We start from the raw sequence: 25,319 nt of genomic DNA, 5'->3' as shown, positions 1-25,319 counted from the left end.
GCCAAAGCAAACCCCGTCGGGCGGCCAAAACAAGGCAGAGCCGTCAACGCCTCCCAAGATACTTGTATGCTTTGCTGCACTCATCTACCCCATTCCAATGGCAATATCGATGCCAAAAAGGTTACGTTGGACATAAAAAAAAGAGAAAAAGAAAAAAGGCCCAACCAAGGTTTTAAAAGTGGTAAACAACACCCTCCCCCTGCCTGTGCCAGTCAATCCTTTTCGTCCCGGTGTTTCCCTCGCGCGCTCCTGGGTATATTGTATTTGCGTATCTCATGCCAGCATTTCATAATCTCCAACAACGCTCTGAATCGGGATTGAGAGCCCCGCCGAAACTCCGTTCCTCCAGGTTACGAATGCTGTTGCTGCCCGTTGGGCGTGGACGGCTCCGCCATCTCCGGATCGGCGGGCCCCAGCATCGACGCCTCCATGGAGATGACACTCGCTGGGCGACTCTGGTGGTTAGCCGGGCTGAGCATGGAAGCTTCCATCGACGCAGTGCTGGCACCCAGAGGTGCGGGCCTCCTGCTTGTGTATGCGGGGAACCCAAGGTTTGTTCCCTGGGGCGAGAGAGTGTTTGCCGTCGATGTGCTGGGTCCTGGACTCGTCGGGGAATAGTGACTAGACACAACCAGGGGCGGTGCGTGGTTGGACGGGCTGCCGGTCGTTGGCGAGCGAGCCGACTGAGGAAACGCTGGGCTGACGGGGCTGAACAGCAGAGGAGCCTGGCCCAGGGGCTGAGCGAACATGGGCACGGCGCTGGCCGAAGGCACGTGGTTCGGCGGAGGCGGAGGAACGCCGTTCTGAGCATTTCCGTTTACCAGGTTCTGTGCCAACAGGGGTTGGCCATCTACCGCCATTTCGCTGCCGTCCAGGCCCTCAAAGTCGTCGTCCTCCGGCACCTCGGCGTCATCAACCTCGCCATCTCCGTTGACCTGTTCAGTATTGCCGGCGGTTGCATTACGGGGGTCCGCCGGGCGACGGGCGCCGAATCCCGGAATGCCAGGGAATCGGGCGGGCGAATCGCGCAAGCTCTCGTATTCGGCAGAGGAGTTGAGGTAATCGCGAAGTCTCGAAACGCCGGTACCGGAAAAGACGCAAAACACACCACGTTGGTGATCGGTGAATTCTGAGCCTTGGTTAGTATTTACTGCTGCCGCCACGACAACGGTTACAAGGAACGTACCAGGCGGGGGAGGACGGCAGAACTCGCCAAACTCTTCCCTGAGGAAAGCAGTAACTCCCGTCAAACTGAGATGGGTGAGACGCGGGCAGTAGTTCAGTAGTTTGATGATGCTCTGCGAGCTGTCAGCATGGGGTGCGGATATCGACTGTGTCAACAGGTGACAAACATACCTTGAGGGTCAAGTTTGTGCAGTAACTGAGATGGACTCTCTCGAGACTGGACGAATAGTACTCGTCAATGTTGCCGTTTGCGTCTCGGCGTGCGCGAGGGCGGTGGTTGGCACGGGCGAGAGCAAACACGGACTCGTCGGTGATGCTGCTGCACTTGACAAGGCCGATTCTCTTGAGTTTGGGAAGCTGAGCCAGTTTCGTGACTGAATCATCAGTGAGGTTGGTGCAGCATCCCAGGTCGATGTAACGTATACGGTTGCATGCCTGAACAAGCCGCTTCACGGCCTCGTCGGTGATGTGGCCGCAGTGGCCGAGATGCAGGTAATGCAGGTTCTTACCAAGCTTCGCAATGGCATTGACGGCGACGTCGGTGATGTTGCGACACTTGGCCAGAACGAGGTTGCGGAGACGGGGAGCGGCGTCAATGATCTTCTGCACGGACTGATCGGTGAGCCTGGCGCACGACGTCAGGTCGAGGATGCGGAGGTGATCGTATGTCTTGCCGAGCGGCAGTGACATGAAAGCCGTATCGTCGATGAGTTCGCAACCTGCCAGCCTGAGCTCGCGCAAAGACTGGCCTTTGGCGATGAGTGCGGTAATGGGCTCGTTTCCAATCTGAGCACACTGATGCAGGTCGATTTCGAGGATGTTCGGGCAGTTGTCGGCAAAGGCAAGGATGGCATTATCTCGCAGTTGATGACAATCGTTGAGTTTGAGCTGGAGTGGGAATTGTATCAGCCAAAAATGCAAACGGCAGGAGCCGGGGACGAGGCGTCACCATCGAGACCACAGCATAGACGTCGCGGTGCGAAGGCACGCAGGCAGCAGAGATGACGTCGAGGAAAGAATGGAAAGAGGAAGAAAAAGGAAGAAAAGGTACATACCCTCTTGATGTAGCGACAGTTCTCGGCAAGCTTGATCATACTCTCGTTGTTGATCAGGCGGCAGCCCGAGATGTTCAAGCCCTGCAGTCTCTTGCAGTGGTCGGCAATGGTAAGGATGGAGACGTCAGTGATGTTCTCGTCGCCCGAAATATCGAGTGCCAGAAGAGAGGAGCTGTTTTCGACTAGCTTCGTCAAGCCCTGGTCAGTGAGGTTCCGGCAGTGCGTCAGGGTGAGTCGCTCGACGCGGGTGCAGACGGCGAGAGGCATGACGCTGCCATCGCTGATCTTATCAGCGAGAGGGGCGGCGGCCAAGTTGAGGCGCTTGATGAAGTCGCGGTAGGCGAAGAAGGGAGTGGGAAGCTGGAGCGTCTGGCATATGGACGAGTGATTCCTCCAGTTGGTGCAGGCGGGACGGTGCCATAGGAGGTCGACCGAGTTCTTGGCCCAGCGCTTGCAGGTGAGCATGCAGTGGAAGAGGTCAGATGTGTTGTTGAGCTTGGCGAAGATGGAGATGAGGATCTCGCTCGGCAAGCGGTTTACGGCGGGTTGGCACGGGTCGTCGTTGACCTGCATGTCCTCAATGTTGGGCACGCCGAGGGACGACTGCGAGTCGTTGCCGGCGATGAAGAAGTCCGACTCCTCGTTGTCGGCGGGGAGAGGCGAGTTGGTGGAGGACGAGGAGCGCGAGTCGGGGGTGACTGACTGTACCGCCATGATCTCGATCGAGGGGGCGGCGGGCCTCATGATGGGCGGCGACGTGCGAGAGAAAAAGAGAGAGCGCGCGTGCGAGCAGACGGCTGGCAAGTGGAAGGATTCGAGGCTATTCGGTCAAGGGAGACGGGGAAGGGGAAAGGGGAGTCGAGTCCCCGTTCGGAGATTGAAGACTCGGGCAGCAAGCGACGTCGAGGGTAGGAGGTGTTCTCGTCGTCGCGGTTGTGTTGATGTTTGTGCAAAGGTCGGTCGGGTTGTGGTTGGGTCGACGAGGTGAATGGCGGGGATTTGTCACCAGATCGGAGGGTTATGAAAAGGCGAACGAACCAGTGCCACGACGCTGAATAGTGTGACAGTGACGGCTGACCCACAGAGTATGGAAATGGAGAGGCTCCGGCAGTGGAGGAGGGGGAGGAACAGGAACAAGGAAGACGGCGGCGTTGGTGGTAGTGTAGTGGTGCAGATGCTGACACTGGGCAGGTGGTTGGTAGAACAGGTAGGTGTAGGTAGGTACCTCGAGGTCGACTGACTGACTGGCTAGGTTAGCACACAGGGCGGCCGGGGGTGGCGGGGGGGGTCGAAGTACTGTGTACAGTTTGCGTGTAAGTACCCGTGCTGTGGCTTTGGTGGTGCAGGGCAGGGTGTGGGAGGGTTTTGTGCGACGAACGGCGTGCCAAGTTGAGGGAAGGACGAGGCGAAGCGAGGCGAGGCGGGATGCAGAAGAAACAAAGACGTCAGGGAGAGACACACACTGTTTATTATCGGTCGGGCGGAAGAGAGAAGGGTCGTCAGACGGACGTTTTGGGGGGGGGGCGAACGGTGGGCGAGGTATGTATTTTAGTGACGGGTGATTCTTGGTCTGAAGTTCCCGTGGTGAGGAGGAAAATGAGGTCAGGAAGAGAGAGGACGGGACGAGAAGTCGAGAGACGGTTGGTTCGCGTCGCAAGGCCCAGCACGGGTTGTTGGGCGGCTTCGTATGTGATGGATGGAAGGGGGCGTGGGTTGCGGTTGCGGACGAAAAGATGCAATGCGACGCGACGCGATGCGATGCGATGGGGCGGTTATGCGGTGATGCAAGTCTTTGCGGTGGCACTGTCCGTCTCTTTCTATCTAAATGTCTTTCGTTCCGTCGTTCTCTCAGTCCGCCGTTGTCTGTTCATGCGTGTGGTGTCGTAATAGCAAGAGGAAGTCTGAACAGAAGGCGAGTAAGTAAGCAAAGGGCGCCAGGAGGATGGAGCAACAGCAGTGACCAACACGATCAAACAGCGAATGACGAACGACGGGAGAGGGGTGGTTTTCCTCGTCTTCCTTTCTTCTTTTTTTTTTTTTTTTTTTTTTGCTGTTGGCGGTGGCAGCCCGTATTTGGTTTGTGGGCTCTGGACCTCGAGGGCAGAGGGATTGGGGACGAAGAGGTGACACCTGTTGAAGCTAAACCGGGCTGAAAGTGGAAACAAGGAGACACTGAAGGATGGAAGGATGGACTGTACTGCGGTAACTGACTGACCTGAAAGAAACGCCAAGGCTTCACTTCACCCCAAGGCTTAGGCAGGTGCAGGTGCAAGTGCAAGGCAAGAGACGTTGTTACACAGTACATACCTATCTATTTAATTAATGTTTTGAGTCACGGTCGGAGGCCAAAGGGGAAGGGGAAGGGGAGATCTGCAATGCTCTGCAATGTCCTGCCATGCGGCTGGGTTGCAGTGCTACAGCGGGCAGGAGGCCTGGAGGTGAGGAGGAAGGAGAGGCGAGGCAGCACAAGGCAAGACACTGCGGAGTCGTCATGAGGAAGGTACAATGTAGAATGTACAATGTAGGATGTACAGTGTACAATGAACAATGCTAAACCACTGCTCGACATTGCTAGTGTAGATACACTACCAAGTTAGTCACTTGGTAAGGCTGCGGTGAAATAAGAACAAAGTGGACGCCTGACCCCCTTCTTTTCCTTTGTTTTCTTTTTGCATGTCCGTAACCCCCTCCCGTTTCCCCTCTGTAGCCGTCCCTTCTGCTGTTGTCTGATTTGATCGCAGAGTCCAAGGGATGGATATCGGCCGGAGGAGAAAAAGAAAAAGACGATACTGAGAGCGTCGAGGTCAACGTTGAGCGCCCGACGGGGGTACAAGATGGGAGGTACGGGTACAGCACATATCACATACGTACCTAAGCCAATCACTCCGTAGGTAGGTACCTATCTTGGGTCTTGACTAATCGCCAATTACAAACAACCCATGTCAACGAGGAAAGGAAAAGGGAAGGGGTAGGTAGGTAGGAGGAGCACGGAAGGGACGGGAGGGAGGGACATGGAAGCAGGGGGGGGCGGAGCAGCGGCTAGCTGGATGTATTGTATCTTACAGCGTTGGCGATGCAAGGCAATACTTCGTGACCGTCTCTCTCCCTCAGGTACCGGTAGGGTAGGTGTATATACAGAGTATCCGTACCTTGGTATGGGACAGGTTTCCTGATACCAGATACGTACCTTGTCCGTCTGTGCCTACCTATCTACTATGTAGATACTCTTCCATCACCCCACACTCGTTATGTGGTGTTTAGGTAGGTACGGAGTACAATGTACATAGCTTCTCTATATGTGAGCTTGTATACATAGCTACTTCTAGGTACCGGAGGCTTGCTCATCTACTTCGGTACGTACTGCATATAGATGGCTGAGACCGGAACGAGCTCTTTCGCTTTTTACCTTTAAAGCTCGAGGGAAGGAGACGACTCCCTTTTCCATTCGTCGCTACCGCGGTAGGTGCCTGCGGGGAATCTGAATGATGACCTCAACGGCCACCTGTTGTACATGTTGATTTGAAACCAACATTCCTCTCTGCTTCTCCTTTCACTCGCCTGCAATAAAAGACTGGACCTGGACCTGGACCGGTCGCAGCAACGGGCTCGAAACCGACAGACGAGACGGTTTCCCCGACGCGGAATGTGGGGCCATGTTTCTCTGTCTCGTAGGAGATGTCGTGCGCGTTAATGCGCCAGTCGCTTTTCTGTGAAGCAGCATGTCAATGTAAGTAATGTCGACGCAGCGTACCCCTTTCGACGGCGCCATGCGCCCCTTCTGAAGAAACGTCGCGTAGCGCTCCCGGGTATCTTTGGCCGCTGTGGCGCGCGAAACAGTACCTCTCCACTTACACACGGGAAAGGGAGACTACGTGGGTACCTACGCCCCTAGGGCACAGCATCTCTACCAATAGATGCATCCACGAATACCAGCATCTACACCTCGAATCGCCATCGCTCGCCTCGCCGGGAATCAATAAGTCGCCGTGCTGGGTCCAATTCCACTGCCAAAACGCCCAGCACAAGTCTTGGCAATAAGAAAGGAAATAAATAGACAGCGCGCTTGTACCTGGCGCTATCCGCAAACGACATAACTCCGTCGCCTTGTGGAATGTCTCCCGCCGGTCCCATTCATCATACCTAACAAACAGTCCCGGCCGTTGCGAAAAGATTGGAAACGCCACCATCTCAGATTTCTGCATTCCTCCCCCCTCTTCTTTGTTTGTTTCCCCGACATGCCTTTTGTTATTGGCTCCCGGCCCACAAATGCCATTGAAGATGGATTGCATACAGACTCCCAACATGGACCACAGGGGAAAGGGACCGTCTAATCATGAACGACGAGTCAGTGCGTCATGCATCGCTCGCTGCCTTCGCCTCTTCGCTACTCGGGGACCACGGCAGCGCTTGATACCCGTCTGTCTGTCTGTCTGACTTCACGCGCTTGGGCATCGCCGTCTCTCCCTTTAACTGCTTCAGGACGCTGCTGCCTCTTGGGCACAGACACCCCTTCTCGTCTCTATTTCCCCATTTCCATTCATTAGTCGAGTCAAGCCGAGGCCCAGAACACTGGGAAGAGAGAATGGTGACGACGGTCTCATGAATTGCTTCTGCCTTGCCTTACTAGACGGGATGTCAGGGCCTCGGATGCTTTACCATCATGCCATCCGCATCCAACGAGGTTAGACGTCCTTTCAACCTTGTTGTCTATTTTGATCCGGTAACACCCCCCACCTTGTCCGGCTTGCATTCCCGTCTTGCTGAGCGTCTGCTGGGAATGCTAGACCCGTAATAATGGCTCACCCCCTTTGTCCTTTTTTATTATCATTTCCAATTCATTCGATGCCGTTTCATTTCCGCCATCCCGACTCAGTCTTGGCCGACCCTAATCTGTACCATTCATGTCTCACATCTGAGAGTGCCTTCAATGGCATGACGACGCAGGGCTATTGGTAGTCTAGGTACACGTTCGTTCGCAGTCGAACCAACGACATGTTCTGCAGACCATGTCGGACGTCAGACGTCGGTGGTCGGCGGTTACGAGAGCCGGTTCGCGTCTCCGGTGCGTTGTTCAAGTGGGCATGTATTTGCTAGCCCCATCAACACACGGACAGGATGCCAGGACCGCTTCGAGGGACACCCATTCTTATTATTATTTTTTTTTGTTGTTTGTTTTTTGTTTTCTTTCCTTTTTAGCTTTTGGGTTTTTTCAGGCCTCTGGTCTTTGGCCTCCCGCCCCCTTTTTAGCTCCATGACACGCAGATGAAGGGAGGGCGAGAGACACGTCAAGACACAGCTGCAGCCACAATCGCCTTGACAGGCACCCTACCTACCTACGTAGGTAGGTGGAATTCTGTTTTGCTTTTCTTTGGTTTTGTTTTGTTCGTATACTCATGGGCTTTCGGGCCCCACCATTAGGGTCATATCCACGGTGGCAGCGACCGACTGAGCTGAGGGGTAGAAAGCTTCAGTGATGTCAGCAACGACATCCTTGCTACCAACGTGGGTAGGGTCTGCGGGGAGGGGAGGGGGTTCAAGCGTCGGAGACCGATCATCTAGCCAGGGTCTCATCTCATTCGTCGTTGGGACGGGCGTGGGCGACAGCGTTGGATGTAGTACCTACGCAAGCCATCATTCACTCCCGGTTGTAGGAAACCGGGGGGAGCCACCTCCAAACATACATATGCGCGAGTCCTTGGGAGCAGTGCACAGCCGTCCTGTGTTGCGATACCGCCATATGCAAGGTGATCCGGGATAGCGGTCGACGTCTGCATAGGTACGAGGAGGCTCACGGCACCCGTCGAGGCGACCAAGGGCGAATGCGTGTGAGCGGTGGCTTTGGGGGGGGGGGACTCAGTGTGATACCATCACGATCCTAGGACGCCTAAACGCCATCACGCGTGGGCGCTTAGACGGCCACGGATGGCTGACCACTCAGCTTCGCCCATCGCTCCTGGCATCACAGACACGCCGCCCCTCCCTGTCAACATTCTCTGACGGAGGGGCAGACGTGACCTTTAGTTGCTGCTGCTACTGCTACGCTGCGAATCACGGGCTAATGGTCGCCCTCGCCGAGTCTGACAGATGGTTAGTCGCAGAGGCAGTAAGTATCTACATAGTACCCCTGCAGAAGATGAGTATTGCCTTCAATAGGCCTCGCAGCGGCTGGTCGGCTGCACTATGTGAACTTTATGAGCCTACACAGTATTGCGTAGTAGACTAGGTAATAAGGCGGTTTGCGCCGGCCTTGCTTCGCTCATCACTGGAGAGATGTTCAGGGATCTTTCAGGTTGGAATCCGAGGAGAGAATAGAATGTCATGTGCGCGAGCTATGCCATGTGATACGTACGGTACGTACTGAGTGTCCCAGCGAGGTGAGCGAGGGATGCCAGCACGTGATGACTAATACGCTACGTCATTCTGGAGGACCCGGCACATGCCGCTCCACAACCATTGGTCTCCTACTACGCCGTACGGTTACTCAGTACTCCGTATAGGGATACCGATTTGTATTTTTTTTTAAATTTGTCTTTTTCCTTTTCTTCGTGTCCCATTTGAGGGTGGAGAAGATCCGTATGCATTGAGACGACGAAGCTCCAATTGCAGCTTTCCCAGCGTACACTACCTACCCAAGGTTAAGCTACTCTGTATCCGTAATGTACGTGTACCTGATTATGCAATGCTGCATTGCCCCCCCAATCTGCATCACTGACACCTCTCAGCCTCAACCAAGTGGTCCGCACTCTGCATACTGAGTACGGACTCTTCGCGAGGATCAGACTTTCCTTGCAGCTCACCAGTCTGTGCCAGCAAAGCCTCAAAGACCCTGCCACATGACCAGGTAATGCTTCGTCGTACCCGTCCGGCCCCGAACTTGGAATAGCTGGGCCCGTCGCTGCCACGATTCCGACGGCTGTCCCCGCCCGAACATCCCGCTCGCCGTCTGAAGGAACTCCGAGCCCATCATCAGCCCACCACACACGGCTCATCCCCCCTCCTCCTTGCATCATCCCCCACGATCACCGCCACGATTCGCGAGAAGAAACAAAAACAACCCTCGAACGCCGTGCACCAAGGTACCCCTCTCCTCCAATGCTTCGCCCACGCACTCTCCGGGCTCTGCCCAGGGGTCTGCAGCAGCCCGCCGTCCGAACCGTCTCGCGGCGCACCTTCTCCTCTCGCCGGCGCAACTCGTCGTCCCGCCCCGACGAAAAGTACCGCCTCGAACGCCCCGACGAGGCACGCTCCAACTACGACCGCGACCGCGCCTACTGCCTCGGCTGGAGCGCTCTTTTTGGCCTCATATCCTTGATCTACACGTGCAACATAATCCGCAAGGACCTCGCCGTCCACTACAAGCGCAAGGCCGCCCTCGACAAGGCCACTCTCGAAAGGGCCGCCTTCATAAAGGCCGCCGCTGAAAAGAATCGCAACAGCTACCAGGACGGCGACGGACATCACAACAGTGACGGCTACGACGACATTTACAGCAACAATGACGACATTGACAACAACAACAACGGATCCGGCTTCCAGCTCGACTCGTCGGTGCCGACCGAGACCTTCAAGACCGAGGCCGGCAGCAAGCGCAAGGTCGTCATCCATGATGACGAGGGCAGGGAGCTCGTGCCCACGGGGAACAAGACGGTGCCCACCTTCCCCCGGACCATCGACCTCTCCCTCAGCCAGCCGCACCGCGACGACCCAGCCGCCGCGCCCATCGCCGCCTCCGTGGCCGACTCGGACGGCGTCGAGTACACGCTCGTCGGTCTCGGCATCCGCACCGTCACCTTCCTGGGCATCCAGGTCTACATGGTGGGCTACTACGTCGCCACCGCCGACGTCGCCCGGCTGCAGCGCCACCTCACCCGGAAGATCGACCCCATCGCCACGACGCTCGTGCCCTCGGAACGCGACAGCCTCAAGGCCAAGCTGCTGGACCCCCGGGAGGGCGAGGCGACGTGGTCGGAGCTCCTGCAGGAGGTCGGCTGCCGCACCGCCTTCCGCATCGTGCCCGTCCGCGACACCGACTTCCCCCACCTGCGCGACGGCTTCGTGCGGGCCATCACGGCGCGGTCCGCCGCCGACAAGACGGCCTACGGCGACGAAGCCTTTGGCGAGGCCATGCGCGAATTCAAGAGGCTGTTCAACCGGGGCAAGCTGCAGAAGGAGCGGGAGCTGCTGCTCTGCCGCGACGGCAGCGGCGCGCTCGATGTCGTCCTCGACGACGGCACGAGCTCCGGCAGGCAGACGATCGGCAGGGTGGAGGACGAGCGCGTCTCGAGGCTGCTGTGGCTCAATTGGCTGGCCGGCAAGAGCGTCGCCTCGGAGCCGGCGCGGCACAGCATCGTCGACGGCGTCATGGAGTTTGTCGAGAGGCCCGTCGGCACCGTCGCGACGCAGGTCGTGTGAGGGAGGGGTTTGCACGCCTCGTCCGTGTAAAAGGATTTGTAAAATCAAAAACAAAACACAAGCCATAGCCCATACATGTACAATCAAGAGCAAGATGCCTACCCTGTGATCAAGGGGCCTCGACTTGAACGAAACGGTTTTCTTTTAGTTTTGCTTCTGGTGTTGAAGAATGTATTCTCGTCAAAAGACGTAGTTCTACACGCTATAGTCCTCTATCCCATGACGACCCTTCCCAGTGGTATATATCTCGCGACATCGTCACCTCCGATCTTGCTTTCTAACAAGAAAACACGTGGGGCTACAGCTTGTCGAGCTAGAGCTTGGACGGCCTTTTGCGTCGGATCCAAGTCGCGGCCCCGGTCAGCCTTCTCTATCTTGCTGGGCGCGAAGCCTCCCCGCCATCACCACCGCCGTCTCACACCATACAACAACAAGGACGTAGAGGGGTTTGCCTTACGCCTTGAGGGCGCCGGCCTCCTTGAGGAGGTTCTCGAGCTTGCCGCCCTTGAGCAGGCCCTGCAGGTCCGAGTTGCCGCCAATGTGCTTCTTGGCGATCCAGGAGTTGGGGACGGTGCGCTGGCCCGAGATCTCCTGGAGGGCGTCCTGGATGGCGCTGCCGTCTTCTGCGGGTGAGGGGGGGACAAGGTTAGCATGAGGTCTCTTGTTAGAGGCGGGAAGCGACGTGATGCAGTGCGAAAGGGGGGGGAGGAGGAGGGAGGGGGGGGGGCAGGCCGTGCGGCGCAACAAAGGCGGCAAAGAAAGGCAGCAAGACTCACCCATCTGGTCGAGCTCGAGGACGGTGTAGTCGGTGTTGAGCTCGTCGAGGGTCGACTTCGTTTGGCGGCAGTAGGGGCAGTAGCTCTTGGAGAAGACGACGACGTTGTTCTCGTCGATGAGCTGTTGGACTTTCTGCTTAGCGGCGGCCATGTTTTCTGGTGATTTGTTGACTGATAAGGAGAATAGACGTCGGAATAGGAATGCCATTACGGAGAGAAACAGAGAGGGGGAGGGGGGGATGAGGGGCGCGCGATGATGATATAAGTAGGTATGGCAACGCGGCCAATGTACTTGGGTACTTGACAAGTGGGGGAGAGGAGCGGGGGGGGGGGGGGGGGGCTTTTGTATTTGTCAGGTATCGCGCAACCACTGCTGCGGGAGATTGATTCCAGTTGCGTGTGCACTTTGGAAGGACGAATTCGGGCGAATGGTGCGAAATGGATGATGATGCAATCGGGGATTCCAAATCGATGGTTTTTCCCCCCTTTCTCCCTAGAAGGTGGAGGGCGGAGGAGGGTCCTTGCCGCGGCGGATATGGGCTTGTGATAGCGGCTGGCTGGGGGAGCCGATCTACAAGATGGGCAGGCGGTGGCTGCCCGAGCGTTACTTTGAGTATATCGAGGTTAGTTAGGTAAGCTGAGGTAATAGGCTTGTGGCACTCTGTACTTCCAGAAATACGCCGTTTGTCTCGCCGGCCCTCGAGGAACGCAGTGGCAATGCATTCCAACGCTTCACCACATGTGTTGGCGCTTTTATCCCTGCTTGACGAGTGCAAGAGGCATAGGAGGTGTATCCTTGATATGCTTACCTACTTGTAATGTGTGAACTGCAGACACCACACCACTGCGGGATCACGTTTGCAATGTTTGTGCAGCGGCTTGTGCTTCAAGTACCTACCTACCTATAGCCTCTAGGTCGGAGGCACTTAGGTTTGCTGGTATGAGATGAGATAAGCATCAGGAATGCCGATAAGATAAGAGGACCCTGACGAAGGAGCGCACCTCACACTCGTCATCTCATCTGTCAATTTGCCTTCTCACCTTGGGAACGGTAGTGTACATGACCCTGAGGACTCGGTGATGGGCAAAGGGTGCCCGATCTGTTCGAGTCGCATCACTTACAGATACCCGCGCTTAGCGCATGGCCGGGGGTCCTCGGGCACCCATACAGCACAGCGCACGTCGCGAGGTTCGTGATGCGCCCCGCTGCTGGGTTGGGTTTGAACCAGCGACAGATCCCTGCGCCTCAGTTGCTCGCCTAGTCATGGATCGTACGGGAAACGACTCGCAGTCGCCAGTGGCGCGTCAAGCGGAGGAGACACGGTTGCTGTTGCTGTGTTTGCCACGCCGTCAGGTCTACCATTGGAAAAATGTGCTGGGAATTACCTAAGAGCAGGTAGGTAGGTACGGGACATATGTACGCTAAAAAAACAGATCATCCATCCCGCTGTCAAAGAACAAAAACTTGTTGGACTTGGGACTCGGGACACATTATCTGTATCCTCCCTGAGGCACCCCGTAAATTAAAGCAGACGGACTGAATTGCATCAAGGCCTTGTCGACACTGATTTTTATTCTTTTTGTTCTTTTCTAAAAAAGGTAAAAGGCGCCGTCCATCGGCCCGGCCAATGACCACGGCCACCCCCGGTCATTCGCTGACTACAGGGTATCCGTACCTTTCCCGGTTTTCTAGAACCTCCCCTCCACATCCCACATCCACATCCACATCCACATCCACTCGTTTTCTCTGCTCACCACCACATCACTGCCACTGTCAGTGACCACTCACAACACGCCCTCGTCCCCGACCTTCTGCCGTCATACTCCCGATCCCGAGCCAAAGGGGGCCACCTCTCGTTTTGCCGCAGCTCCTGCTCTGACCGCATCCCTGTCCTGCTTGCCTGCCAGCCGCCTGCCCGCCGCCTGCTCACGCCCTTCACCACCCCCTCCATCGCGCCCCGAAAGCTGACAGCGTCTTGCTTCGAAAGCCTCACCCGAACCACCACCTGGATCCCTGACCCAGGCCGGTGATCGTCGAGGCTTGTCCTGTCCGACGCCAGACCCAAAAACCCGCTTTCCTGCTTCAATCAACTCGAGAGCCCTGCCTTCAAGGACCTACAGCAGAGAGCCTGCCCTGTGCCTCCTTGCGTTACTGCGGAACGGCCTGATCTTCGAACCCCTAGCTTGAGTCGGCAAGCGGAAGAAAGCCCCTCCAGACGAGGGCATCCCCACGATCATTCCCTATCCCGCCAGACTACCGCCTCCCCGTGACACACAATCCGAGCATCGTCGTCGACCTTTGCCTCACTTCTCCCTCCTTCCCCTCCACCACCCTTTCCTTTCCCATTCCACTTTTTTTTTCCCTTTCCCCGGTGCAGCGTCCTTAGCTTTAAGGACCGCCTACTTCCGCCAAGGTGGCTTCCAGTCAGCAGCCGCTTCTGGCATCTTCCGGTGCTGCCCTTTCCAACATCACCGCCCTGTTGCCCACCACCCTTCAGCTCTATATCGAAAAGTCCATTGCTAGCCTGACCAAGGTCATCGTCGACTCCTCCCGATACGTCTCCGATACTACCGGCATCGATCCGAACCTCATCCTCTACACCACCATCGCCTGTATCTTCCTCGCCGTTCCTCTAACCATGTCGTCTCGGTACGGCTGGTCCACGAATCGGGACCAGATATCCCCCTATTCATCCACTCTGAGCGGCGTACCCCACGTCACGGACGAAGACTTTAGCTACATCACCACCGAAGACCTCCAATCCACCTCGCTAGGATCCTCCGTCCCCACGAGAACCTACGCTCACTCACCCCGACCCCGCGGCAGCGCCGTCCCCGAAGACGACGTGCTCCTCATTAAGAACAAGGGCGTCACCTATCCCGCCCACTTCCCTGCCTATGCCATTGGCGATGGCAAGCTGCGCGTTCGCGACGTCCGGGACCGTGTCGGCGTCATGCTGGAGCTGTCAGACCGCCGCGTACGCCGCACCAAGCTCCTCTACAAGGGCCGCCAGCTGAAGGAGCCGGCCGCGCCCGTCCGGGACTACGGGGTCAAGAACAACAGCGAGGTCCTGGTGGTACTGCCGGACGGCGACGTCGATGCCGAGAGCAGCGACGCCTCGAACGAGGAGATGGTCGTCGTGGCCAGCGACGGCGCCAGTGCCGTCGGCAGCACCGGCGGCACCGACGACGGAAAGAAGCGCCGCGGCAAGAAGAAGGGTCGCAAGTCTAAGAAGCGCAGCAGTAACACGAGCCCGCGGGACAGCGCCTCAAATCTCGGCGTGCCGACCGGCCAGGAGAGCCACCGACCGTCGTCCCCCAACAGCCAGGCCGCCGCTGGCCCTCACGCTAAGCTCGAGGCCATTGCTGCCAAGTTCAACGCGGACCTTCGCCAGCCCTGCGAGGACTTCATTGCCGCGCCTCCGACGGACGCCAAGAAGAGGGTCGAAGAGCACCGCAAGCTGTCCGAGACGACGATGCAGCACGTTCTCCTGAAGCTCGACGAGGTCGAGACGGCAGGCGATCCGGATGCTAGAGCCACGAGGAAGGCTCTCGTCCAGGACGTGCAGGACGTGCTGAGGCGTCTTGATGCACGTGCCGAGGCGTCGTGATGCACAAGTTCACGACCAAGTTTTAAAGGAAAACCGCCCGGCACCCAGAGTGCCCAAGGTTCCTGCGATACGTTTGTTTACTAGGAAACGGCCGACTTGTTCTTTTCTAGATGAGCATGTGTGCGGTTCTCTTTCTTTTTTTCTACTTGTAAGCCGGAATGCATTTTAATCAAAGCGAGATTCGCATCTAGAGGCGTGCCCGCAGAGAGCGGATGCGTTGAGTATGGAGTACAGGGTGGGATACTGTGCTTTTGCTACGATAGGACAGGGAGGGTCATGGGCAGCACTGTAAAGAGCCGCCGAGCAGAGGGGGGGAGAGGGGAGAGGGTCTGTGGCGATGATGAGATGTCGTAGACAGAAATGGCCAACAACAACCCAAGTTTCTGGGATCTTCGCTCTAGGCATGTTCACATGATGTATCCATGGTGTCTTGGAATCGCCTCGTCGACCGTCGACATTGGAAGCAGGGCTACAAGGTGACGTTAGTCGACAATTGCCCGGGTCGTTTGTTCGCTGGGGATAATCCCGGTTTGGTATGAGCGAAGTTGACGTCGTCTGCTTAGTCATTAAAGTCCATATTCCTGTGGCGGTTCACACACCTTTTTTGTGGTCACTCGGGTGGAAACGCTCGGTGAATAATGGACGGTGAGGACCCGTTGATCGGAAGGAGGGTCTGGCCGGCCACCACACCGACGCCACGGAGCCCCGCCGGCCAGCTGCCAGCACAGACCGAAAGACAAACACGGATGAGTCAGCAAGGTGAGCTCTGTCTTCTGGTAGGTCTTTCCAGCCCTAAGCTGCCTGAGGCCCCACATGGAACCCTCGCTTGCGGTGCAGGACGTCTTACCAGAAACGGCTAGCGCACCCATCGTTCCTGCCGTGCCATTGGGGGGTTTTGTGTGTGCGCAGTGTAAATTTCTCTCCCACCCCGGAAACTCAGCCCAGTGTGCCTCCCCCGAATTTGAAGATTGTCGCGACGGCCTCTTTGCAAAACTCACCCTCCGACAATACTAACCCCAACGGCAGCACAACAGATCTCTACAGAGGCACCCGACCTTCGCCCAGAGATTTGAATCCTCCTCACCCTTTTCCTTCTTTTCAGATATCCCCCCAAGGAACAGGAACGATGTCGTCTTTCGAGCCGGTGGTGAGTTTTGCACTCATATTCAATCCGAGGGGTCGCAGGACGTTGTTCCGACCATGAATGGATTTCGATATCGATGTTTGTGGGCGGACGGCCGGACACGGCGGCGAGCGACAGACATGCGACTCGCGCGATGGACCACGGCAACTCGACCACGGCAGTTCTTCGTGCCTCGTCTTCGCTGGTCGTCTTCGACCGTCCTGCCGCAACATTCGAATCAGATCCTCATCGCCGACTGCGGAAACTGCAAAAGAAGTTGCAGATGGCTGACTCCAACTCTTTTCACAGGTCGTCATCGACGGCAAGGGCCATCTCCTTGGTCGTCTCGCCTCCATCGTGGCCAAGCAGCTTCTCAACGGCCAGAAGATCGTCGTTGTCCGCACTGAGGCCCTCAACATCTCTGGCGAGTTCTTCCGTGCCAAGCGTATGTCGAAAACCCCCCCAGCCCAACCGCCACCGTCACTCCCAGTCTGTCAAGAGGAGGAATACGCTCCGTCAACGCATCATATGGAGACAGACTGGGAAATGATGAACGTGCACCGGACGAACCAATACTGATCAATGGCTATAGTCAAGTACCACGCCTACCTGCGCAAGATGACCCGTTACAACCCGACTCGCGGTGGTAAGCCAACACATACACATATATATCCGGGCTCTGCTCTGTCTCCTAGATGAGATATCAACTCGAGGACATTCAAATGTCTGACCTGACGAAATAGGTCCCTTCCACTTCCGCGCCCCTTCGAGAATCTTCTACAAGACCGTCCGTGGCATGATCCCCCACAAGACTGCTCGCGGTGCCGCCGCCCTTGAGCGCCTCAAGGTCTTCGAGGGTGTCCCCCCTCCCTACGACACTCAGAAGAAGATGGTCGTTCCCCAGGCCCTCCGTGTCCTCAGATTGCAGCCCGGCCGCAAGTACTGCACCGTCGGCCGTCTGTCTCACGAGGTCGGCTGGAAGTACCAGGATGTCGTTGCTAGGTTGGTGTTCTCCCGGTGGACCTACTTCACGGTCCCTCTTTCCTCCCTGCTATAGATGTACTGACATGCACACAGACTCGAGGAGCGCCGCAAGGCGAAGGGTGCCGCCTACTACGAGCGCAAGAAGGTCGCTCAGCGCCAGCTCTCTGACGCGAAGAAGAACGCCAAGGTCGACGAGAAGACGGCGCAGGCCCTCGAGGCCTTCGGCTACTAAATGTAGCCGACAAGTCCCCTTCGATTTGTTGCTTTGGTTGCCGCAGGGGCATGGCGGAGGAGGAGGAGGAGGAGGGGCAAGCGAGGAGGGCTTGATTCCCCGATGGCCGCCACGCCGCCGCCACCACCACCACCACCACCATCATCCCCCGTGGTAGTCTGACGTTTACAAAAAACCCGGAGGGTGATTTCTTGCGCATTTCTGTCCTCATCCTCGCGTTTCCTCATTAGATTGGCGTGGGCGGTTCATAAGGGAAATTCTTCATTTGCTGATGGCACACAATGGGCTGGTCATTGGAAGGGGGGGAAAAAGATGATATTTTTGGGAGGGTGGTGTTCCCGGAGCGGAGAGATTCATGTTGGCTTTTTTTTTTTTTTACACTGGAGTGAGTCGAGAGACCTATTCTACAACAAAAGCCTTCATCCTGTTCACTACCCACATTACCCCCCCACGCCGCCGTTCACGGTGTTTCGGTCCGGTTCAGCCACTTTCCCCCCTTCCCACTCGCAATAAGTCACCAACAAACAACACACAATCCAAGATGATTCATGTCCAACGGGCTTGCCTGTGTAATGACGGTGGTTTATATTGCAAAACAAAACAAAACGGGGGTTTTCTGGCTTCTGATTATTATGGGAATTGATATCACTTACACGACACAAACCGGTCCACCGTTCCCTCGCAAAAAGTCTCGTCTGGTTTTTTATTCTTTTCTTTTCCCTATCCAAAAGGTCTTCCCTCGACGAACCAACCATTCTCGCCAGATGAGGCGATTTTCGAAGTAGAAACGGTGCATGCGAGACAAGAAAAGAGTGTGTGTACCGCGGCATTCTAGGAGGGAACCTTGGCGAGGCGGTTTGTGCTTAGAAGAAGTAATTGCATCGCATTGCATTCAGACATTGTGCGTGTGAGTGAGTGTGAGGATATGAGGTGCATCAGGTGTGAGATGAGCCTGTGATCAGCCATCCCTTCCCTCACTCTACAGACGTGACGAGTTCGCGGTCCAACGCGCTTGGCGTGTGCCCTATCCCGGGTGACCCGCCCACCCGCCTGCCCTGCTCTACCATGCTGTTCGGCACGAGCATGTCACCGTCCGACTCGTAGCGCAGAGAGAGGCATTACTTGGAGACAGCCCCGCTGGGTCCTAGTCGTCGCCGCTTGCGTGCTATCTCACTGCGGTATATGTTAGAGGCTCCATCCCCTCTTACTAACTTGAAATGGGCGATTGGTTTAGTGGTATAATGACCGCTTAGCATGCGGTAGGTCCAGGGTTCGATTCCCTGATCGTCCAACTTTTGCATTTCTGCCTACGTCATCCTTTCCTTTTGTTGATATCGATGACAGGGTATGAAATTGTTGGTAGTATCATGACATCGTGTGAGTTCCTCATCTGAAAACAAAGTCTCCTTTTGCTTCTCATATGGGTTCCACTCTTACTGCACGTAGGTAGCATGGCATAATACCTTGTTTGCCTGATTTCCTCCATGTTGCTCGCTGCCTGGACGTGGTCTGTGCTTTGACCTCACATCGCCATCACGACACCGAGTTCCGAAAAAACGACGACGTATCTTCACTAACAACAAGGCTAACGATACAAAATCTTCATAGAGACAGGGGTATGGGGTCATCAAAGCCTGAAGGGAGTCTCTCTGAGACTACTGGCGACACGCGCAATGAATCTGCTCATGACGTCGCCCAAAATCAATATCAATTTGAAAACAATACAACATTGACTGAGAAAAATGACAAGTGAGTCAACAACATCATCTCCACATCTCATTTACATGAAATCGATACCTTGGATGCATATCTTACTTACCCATGGACTTTTATTGACCTTCACCCGCTCACAGAGAGTTCGAGGAAGCCTCGGCGGTGGTGGCGCGGCACGTCAAGCTGCTGCGGGAGTACAACGAGATCAAGGACGTCGGACAGCAGCTGATGGGCATGGTCGCCGAGCTCCGGGGCGTCACAGTTGGGAGCCTGTACCGGACGGGGGAATTTGGTGTCGGGCCCAAAGACTGAGCTGGGGGTGTAGGGAACCAGACTGAAGTACATGTCCAAGTGGCCCTCTCGAGGTCGTACAGGTACACAATCATACTACAACACGATCGGATAGATACAGTGGCGAACCGGATATACATTTCAGAGGAGCCTACGGAAGAAATAGAGAAAATCATTCCAGCATCAATACACCACCTTCATTCCAACAGCCCGGGGTACTCCGAGGAAAAGTTCTCATAAAACTCTGCCCAAATGGCGTCGCCGGGTAGGCCGGGTGCCTCGCAGTTGTCTCTTAGAGTCTCCCTGATTTCTTCGAGGGTCGAAGAAGGAAGGGAGAGGATGTGTGTATCTTCCGGATCATCCTTGTGGATCCCTAGTTTCTGATGCTTCCAACGCTTCGTCCCCATCTTGGTAATCTTCGTTTTCGTCCTCCAAAGATCTTCTATCGAGTTCTTCAAGGTATCTTTATGATGCCTTCAGGGGTCTGTTTGTGGCAAAAGAGGGTCTTGTCCTCAAGGACCTCTTGGTCAGCTTCGGTCCAAGGCCGATGGGATTTGAGAAGCGTCACAACAGCGTGGTGACCCTCCTGGAAAGCAAACTCAATGGCGCGGATATACTGATGTCGACCGTTGCCGCACGTTTGGGCCCCCGAGTTGAGTGGTAGTTGCACGACGTCCAATCTACCGTGCTCGGCCGCTCCTTCCAATGCCGTTCGTCCAAAAATATCAGCTCCGGGTGCGTTTGGATCCGCATGCAAATCTAGCATCTTGCTAACGAGACCAAAGTACCCCTTGATAGAAGCAGCCTGAAGTGCCGTAACTACTGCCTGATTAGAGATTGGTGACTCGTTGATGTCGGCTCCAAGTCCTAGAAGCATCTCAAACAAGGCGATATCTCCCTGCTCGGCAGCGGCTTGTATGGGTGACCTATCCCCTTGTACAGCGTTCAATTGTTCGTCGTATGACACAGTTTCGTGGAAATCCATGTTCAAAGACAAAAGCCACCGGGTAATCGGTTGCAGACCTAATTTTATCGATCTCCCGAGAATCCGCGGCGTCATGATTGTTCCGTGAATGTGTAGTATCTGGAGAATCTCAAGGCCTGTATACCTCATGTCAAAACATTGGCAATAAGGGGGCGGCTGATACCCAAACCGCAGCAATAATCTGAGATATCCCGGTTGTCTGAGGTGTATGGCCCCACGTACCAGAGGCCCCTGAAATAGTGATGGGCTGTCCAAAATCGACCAACGCCATTGAAGGTACCACTCAAGGATCGTTGTTTGAGCATCATCTTCATCCATGTGATTGGCAAACGCACTATGCCTATAAATTGTTGGATGCATGCCCGTAGCTAATAACGCCTCCGATATCTTGTGGAGGCCTAGCTGTGCTGCCAGGGTTACGGCTGTTCCTAGCCAAAGGTCGTTTGTCACTCCCAGTCTCGCATATTGTGCGATAATAATGTCGATGATGGCTAGATCCGATGAATGCTTTGCGACGAAAATGGCAGCCCACAAAGCACGTTCGTCGACAGCTTTTGCATCGGTTTGGATGATCAGCAAAATCAAGCCCACGTCTTGCGCCATCACGGCTGCCTCAAGGACTGATCCGCACTCGAAGGCAGCTGAATTGTCCCCAAGCGAAGCTCCTTCCGCCAATAGCGCTTCAGTGATGATCTGCTGACGAGACCGGATAGCGAGAGCCAACTCACCGCCCACCCGTCTTGCGCCTGCGGCCAGCAGGAAAAGCGCCACTTTGGTGTTGGTCCCAAGTATGGCCGCTTGCAATGCAGTTCTCCCCAAGTTCTTGCGGCGTTCCATTACGGACACGTCCATCTCGAATGCATTGAAAGAGTGACAAAAGTCGATATCAGCACCTACATGTAATAGGCGACGAACCATGTTGACGTCGGCATAGAAAGCAGCATATTGAAGGGGGGAGGGGAGGAGCAGGGATCCACGAGGTTGTGCAGGCTGAGAGTGGTCGGCCCCCAACTGTAACAAATACTCGACGTAGTGACTGGATCCAATGCTTATAGCCGCAGCCAACGGAGTTTCTCCATGACGGTTCGAGACATTGATGGATTGCCGCTTTTCTGATAGCAAGTCAAAAGTGAACCGGCTCTGTGACCTAATCGCTGCAACGAGTAACGCTGATATTGATTTTGGACGACGAATCTTGGCTCGGAAAAATCCAATGATCTGTTCGGAAATAGGGCAAGCCAGGTCACGTCCAATATCACCAAACAGCCACTGTGCATCGCCCTCATCATGCGGGTCGAAGTGGTAGTTCGAGAGTAGAAGTGAGACGGAACTTTTCCATGTGGATGTGCGAGTTCTTTTGCCTAGCGTACATTAGGTCAATCAACGATAAATCCTCAGTACGCTTATCGGCTCCGAAATCGATAAGAATTCGTATGAGATCCTGATCGTATACCACAGCCGCGTACTGGAATGCCGTACATAGTTCCCAGTATTGAAACTCAAAAAACAAGCCAGACAAGCGTTGATTCACATCGACGCCTATCTGGAGCAACGATCGTATAAGGTCAATATCTGATCTCTGAACAGCTTCCTTGAAAAGACAGCTCGAAGCTGATTGCAAGCTCAATGGAAGTTCTGCAAGCTGTTGACTCGCTAGAGAATCCAATACTCGAGATGTTTTGACCATGTTCAGCAAGTGTCCAATGACTGCATCGTTATCTTTTCTGTCTTCAGGACTGATTTCGTCCATAAAGAGATTGTTGGAAAGAAGAAACAGGAGCAGTTCGAACGACTGTAAACTGTTGGAGCCAAATGACGACAGAAGGTGGCTTTCGGCGAGGAAGACATGGTTTTCCAGGGCCATTTCAGGCATGATTAACGTAAGTGCTTGAACTGTGTATTGAAGTTTGCTTGTGTGATTGAAAAGCTCAGAACGGTTGTGGAGAGTGAGGGAAAGCAGCTCGTTCACGGGGAGCGGCTGTGAACCACTGCTGCGCTGGGACCGAAAGATCGCTCCCAAGTTGACTCCTGCGTGGAATCGGGGTCAGCAACAGACACTTTAAACATTCCGGAACGAAAAACCGCGACTGCAATCCATACCTCCAAGGAAGTCTTTCGCAAGTATCCATGGGATGTTACGCGCATTACACACTCGTACCTCAGCTGGTGGCGACGGCGTGCGAATGATCAAGGGAAGGTCTTTTGGAGACGGGGGTGTTTCTTGCAAGTGGTATGGTCAGTATCTTGTTTGTTATTAAGGAAACCCTCACAGGTGACTTACTTCCAGCAAGTTTGTCCAAGGTAGACTCAAAGGAATGGCGGCTTCTCGCCTTCTCGACAGTCGCGGGACGGAGTGGGATACCCGACAGATAGACCTTGCTTTCTTTGCCCTGGATTCGGCGCCGGCGTATTCTTGCGTCGACATGCTTCCACTCCAGGCTCGTCATATTTTTCGTCATGTGCCATTGCTTAAGCTTCGACCCCAGCTGGCCCCGCCCTGTCAGACTGGCTATTGTATTGTACAGCACGGAGAGGGTCGAGGATATCCGAATGAAAAATGACACAGCGCAAGCAAATGAACTAACCTTGGACGGAAATCATGAAATGTGCAGAGTTTTGAAATGACATCCTTCAAACTCTTGTCCTCCAGGGGGTAAAGTCTGCGGATGATCGGTTGGACCCTCATCCACTCCTCATCCTTGATGATGGCGTTTTTAGTCCGAAGAGGCATGCTGATAAGCGCTGGTGCGAGTGCCTTTCGAGGGCGACTTGGAAAGTATGGTTCAGGGACTTTAGGCAAGTCTTAAAGATACTTCTGGAACTATGTCCTTATGAGATCACACGAAAGCTGGTGTGGATGATGAGATGTTTGCGTAAGGCTGTGCTGGCGAGCGAAAGACGGTATTTGTAGCTTGTCCAAAGAGGCTCTGGTTACTAATTTTGATTGGCTGATGCCAAAATCTTATGGTGTCTGTTGTTAGTAGACCTGGGTGACTAGGCCATTCAAGGAGAGTAATGGTTGAAAGTCTTGCCATTGGTTATTGCCATAATCTGGAGAGCCTCTGCAGCATTCACAACGAGGTGTGTGGGCGAATTGCACAGCCGAGCTGCAGGTTGATGCTTACTTACTGACGCCTATCATGCAGGCTGAGCGGTCAGGATGTGCTCCAGCTAGTTGACTGGTTCGCCTTGGTGGCTGTACTCTTGGAGCCTAACCATGCACATATTTCGTTTGGTCGGGCTTCATTAAGTTCTCCATCACCTGTCGGAAATATGCATCAGCACACGGGAGTTCAGAAGGCATGGCCAATCGATAACCGTATCACTAAGCCCATGCTGGGCGAGTCTCCGAATAACAAATATGTACTTGATTCTAGTGTCTAAGATCTGGAAGAAGTCATTGGCTATGTACAGCCATTACAAGGTCATATCATGTGCCCGAACAGTACCCTTCATTGCAGAGCACCATAACACTGCCTCTCTGGGCCCTTATTTGGACAACCAAGCGACGAGAGCCTCGTGGAACTCCTCCGGGTGAGAGATCTGGGGCGCGTGACCAAGCGTGGGGAAAGTGTGCAGCGTCGCGTTTGGGATCTGAGCAGCAACAGCCGGGCCGAGAGCGGTAAAGTTGCCCAGCTTGGCGGCGACGTCGGGGGGCGACCACTGCTTGCCGATGGCGGTGTTGTCTTTCTCACCGATCATGAGCAGGGTGCGCGGCTTGACCAAGGGGAACTCCCAGCTGACAGGCTGAGTGAGGACGAGGTCGACGATCTGGGCCTGGTTGAGCGCATACGTCTCGGCCTTGGAGCCCTTGTAGATGTTGACGAGCATGTTGACCCAGGTGTCGTACTCGGTCTTCCACTCGCCGACGTAGTAGGTGGCCTGCTCGTAGCCCTTGATGGAGGCGTAGGAGCTGGCCCGTTCCGTCTTGTAGTTGTCGTCGATGGAGAGGTACGGGACGCCGAGCGCCTTGTAGTCCTCCAGGCCGACGGGGTTGACGAGGACCATCTCGTCGACCTCATCGGGGAACATGAGGCCGTAGCGGGTGGTGAGCATGCCGCCGAGCGAGTGGCCCATGACGGTGACGCGCTCGATGCCCAGTGTCTTGAGCAGGCCGTTGGTGTTGGTGGCGAACTGCTGCAGAGAGAACTGGTATCGCTCGGGCTTGGAGGACTTGCAGAAGCCGACTTGGTCCGGCGCGATGACGCGGTAGCCGGACTGGGCGAGAACGCGGATGGTGGCCTCCCAGGTCGGGCCGCAGAAGTTCTTGCCGTGGAAGAGGACAGCTGTCTTGCCGTTGGGATCGCACTTGGGCTCAACATCCATGAAGGCCATCTCGAGCTCCTGTAGCTGGGAGGTGAACTTGTACAGCTTTACGGGCCAGGGGTAGGTGAAGTTGGAGCCATTGAGGTCTTCGGGGAAAGATTCGGAGTTGTCATCGATGATGCCCTGGGCGGACACGAGCGCGATGCCCGCTGTAGCGAGGGTGGCAAGGAGTGAGAAGACCTTCATTGTGGTGGTTCCTGGCAATGGAGCGTTAGTTATGTGTGCGAGACATGAAACGAGGCATGGAGAAGTGTGCAATTCATGGAATAAGGTGTGTTGAGTTCGAGATCAATTGCAAAATGCTGGGCAAAATGAGATACAAGCCCCTTGTGCCGATGCAGTGCTCTCCAATAGCCACAGAAGAAGGAGAGTTGAGATGTCCGAAAGCTTGCTTGCTTACTTGGTTGACAACACGACCGAGATTAGACCTGGGAAATAACCCCGTTGACTTGAGCAAAGAGACGGCTAGATGTGCGTGCGAGAGAAGATCATCTACCAGACTTGGATCTAGGATGGGCGCCTCTTGTTTATGTTACAGCACTAAAATCATATGCTGCTGATTCCAACAAGTGCGTATTTCGTAACACGCGTGGGGTATGCATGGCAAAGCTGCACGAGAAACGGAG

At 55.2% G+C, this 25,319-nt stretch overlaps 9 protein-coding genes and 1 non-coding gene across 10 annotated transcripts; 5 read left to right on the top strand and 5 right to left on the bottom strand.

Annotated features, from left to right (window-relative positions):
* Positions 1–350: 350 nt before the first annotated feature.
* Positions 351–2,984, bottom strand: GLRG_00987 (F-box domain-containing protein; the record flags this gene model as incomplete). The annotated part of the gene is made up of 4 exons (XM_008091672.1): positions 351–1,129; positions 1,187–1,298; positions 1,357–2,073; positions 2,241–2,984. 4 exons carry the CDS (start codon positions 2,982–2,984, stop codon positions 351–353), a joined length of 2,352 nt encoding a protein of 783 aa, XP_008089863.1.
* Positions 2,985–9,332: 6,348 nt separating this feature from the next.
* GLRG_00986 (chalcone-flavanone isomerase) lies at positions 9,333–10,652 on the top strand (the record flags this gene model as incomplete). Its single annotated transcript, XM_008091671.1, has 1 exon — positions 9,333–10,652. One exon carries the CDS (start codon positions 9,333–9,335, stop codon positions 10,650–10,652), a length of 1,320 nt encoding a protein of 439 aa, XP_008089862.1.
* Positions 10,653–11,105: 453 nt separating this feature from the next.
* Positions 11,106–11,579, bottom strand: GLRG_00985 (glutaredoxin; the record flags this gene model as incomplete). Its single annotated transcript, XM_008091670.1, has 2 exons — positions 11,106–11,275; positions 11,429–11,579. 2 exons carry the CDS (start codon positions 11,577–11,579, stop codon positions 11,106–11,108), a joined length of 321 nt encoding a protein of 106 aa, XP_008089861.1.
* Positions 11,580–14,067: 2,488 nt separating this feature from the next.
* Positions 14,068–15,039, top strand: GLRG_00984 (BAG domain-containing protein; the record flags this gene model as incomplete). Its single annotated transcript, XM_008091669.1, has 1 exon — positions 14,068–15,039. One exon carries the CDS (start codon positions 14,068–14,070, stop codon positions 15,037–15,039), a length of 972 nt encoding a protein of 323 aa, XP_008089860.1.
* A 1,126-nt stretch (positions 15,040–16,165) lies between these two features.
* Positions 16,166–17,378, top strand: GLRG_00983 (ribosomal protein L13; the record flags this gene model as incomplete). The annotated part of the gene is made up of 5 exons (XM_008091668.1): positions 16,166–16,186; positions 16,472–16,607; positions 16,755–16,808; positions 16,906–17,164; positions 17,240–17,378. The coding sequence occupies 5 exons, from the start codon at positions 16,166–16,168 to the stop codon at positions 17,376–17,378; spliced, it is 609 nt and encodes a 202-aa protein (XP_008089859.1).
* A 1,219-nt stretch (positions 17,379–18,597) lies between these two features.
* Positions 18,598–18,669, top strand: GLRG_13032. Its single transcript has one exon. It is a non-coding gene; the product is annotated as a tRNA-Ala (tRNA).
* Positions 18,670–18,996: 327 nt separating this feature from the next.
* On the top strand, positions 18,997–19,403 carry GLRG_00982 (uncharacterized protein; the record flags this gene model as incomplete). Its single annotated transcript, XM_008091667.1, has 2 exons — positions 18,997–19,127; positions 19,232–19,403. The coding sequence occupies 2 exons, from the start codon at positions 18,997–18,999 to the stop codon at positions 19,401–19,403; spliced, it is 303 nt and encodes a 100-aa protein (XP_008089858.1).
* A 433-nt stretch (positions 19,404–19,836) lies between these two features.
* On the bottom strand, positions 19,837–20,367 carry GLRG_00981 (ankyrin repeat protein; the record flags this gene model as incomplete). The annotated part of the gene is made up of 1 exon (XM_008091666.1): positions 19,837–20,367. One exon carries the CDS (start codon positions 20,365–20,367, stop codon positions 19,837–19,839), a length of 531 nt encoding a protein of 176 aa, XP_008089857.1.
* A 1,965-nt stretch (positions 20,368–22,332) lies between these two features.
* On the bottom strand, positions 22,333–23,098 carry GLRG_00980 (uncharacterized protein; the record flags this gene model as incomplete). Its single annotated transcript, XM_008091665.1, has 4 exons — positions 22,333–22,395; positions 22,526–22,587; positions 22,649–22,872; positions 22,953–23,098. The coding sequence occupies 4 exons, from the start codon at positions 23,096–23,098 to the stop codon at positions 22,333–22,335; spliced, it is 495 nt and encodes a 164-aa protein (XP_008089856.1).
* A 758-nt stretch (positions 23,099–23,856) lies between these two features.
* On the bottom strand, positions 23,857–24,879 carry GLRG_00979 (uncharacterized protein; the record flags this gene model as incomplete). The annotated part of the gene is made up of 1 exon (XM_008091664.1): positions 23,857–24,879. The coding sequence occupies one exon, from the start codon at positions 24,877–24,879 to the stop codon at positions 23,857–23,859; it is 1,023 nt and encodes a 340-aa protein (XP_008089855.1).
* Positions 24,880–25,319: the final 440 nt, after the last annotated feature.

The sequence above is a fragment of the Colletotrichum graminicola genome, assembly GCF_000149035.1.
Source record: "Colletotrichum graminicola M1.001 genomic scaffold supercont1.3, whole genome shotgun sequence".
Classification (NCBI taxonomy): Eukaryota; Fungi; Ascomycota; class Sordariomycetes; order Glomerellales; family Glomerellaceae; genus Colletotrichum; species Colletotrichum graminicola.
This window is presented reverse-complemented; position numbering and strand designations above follow the sequence as displayed.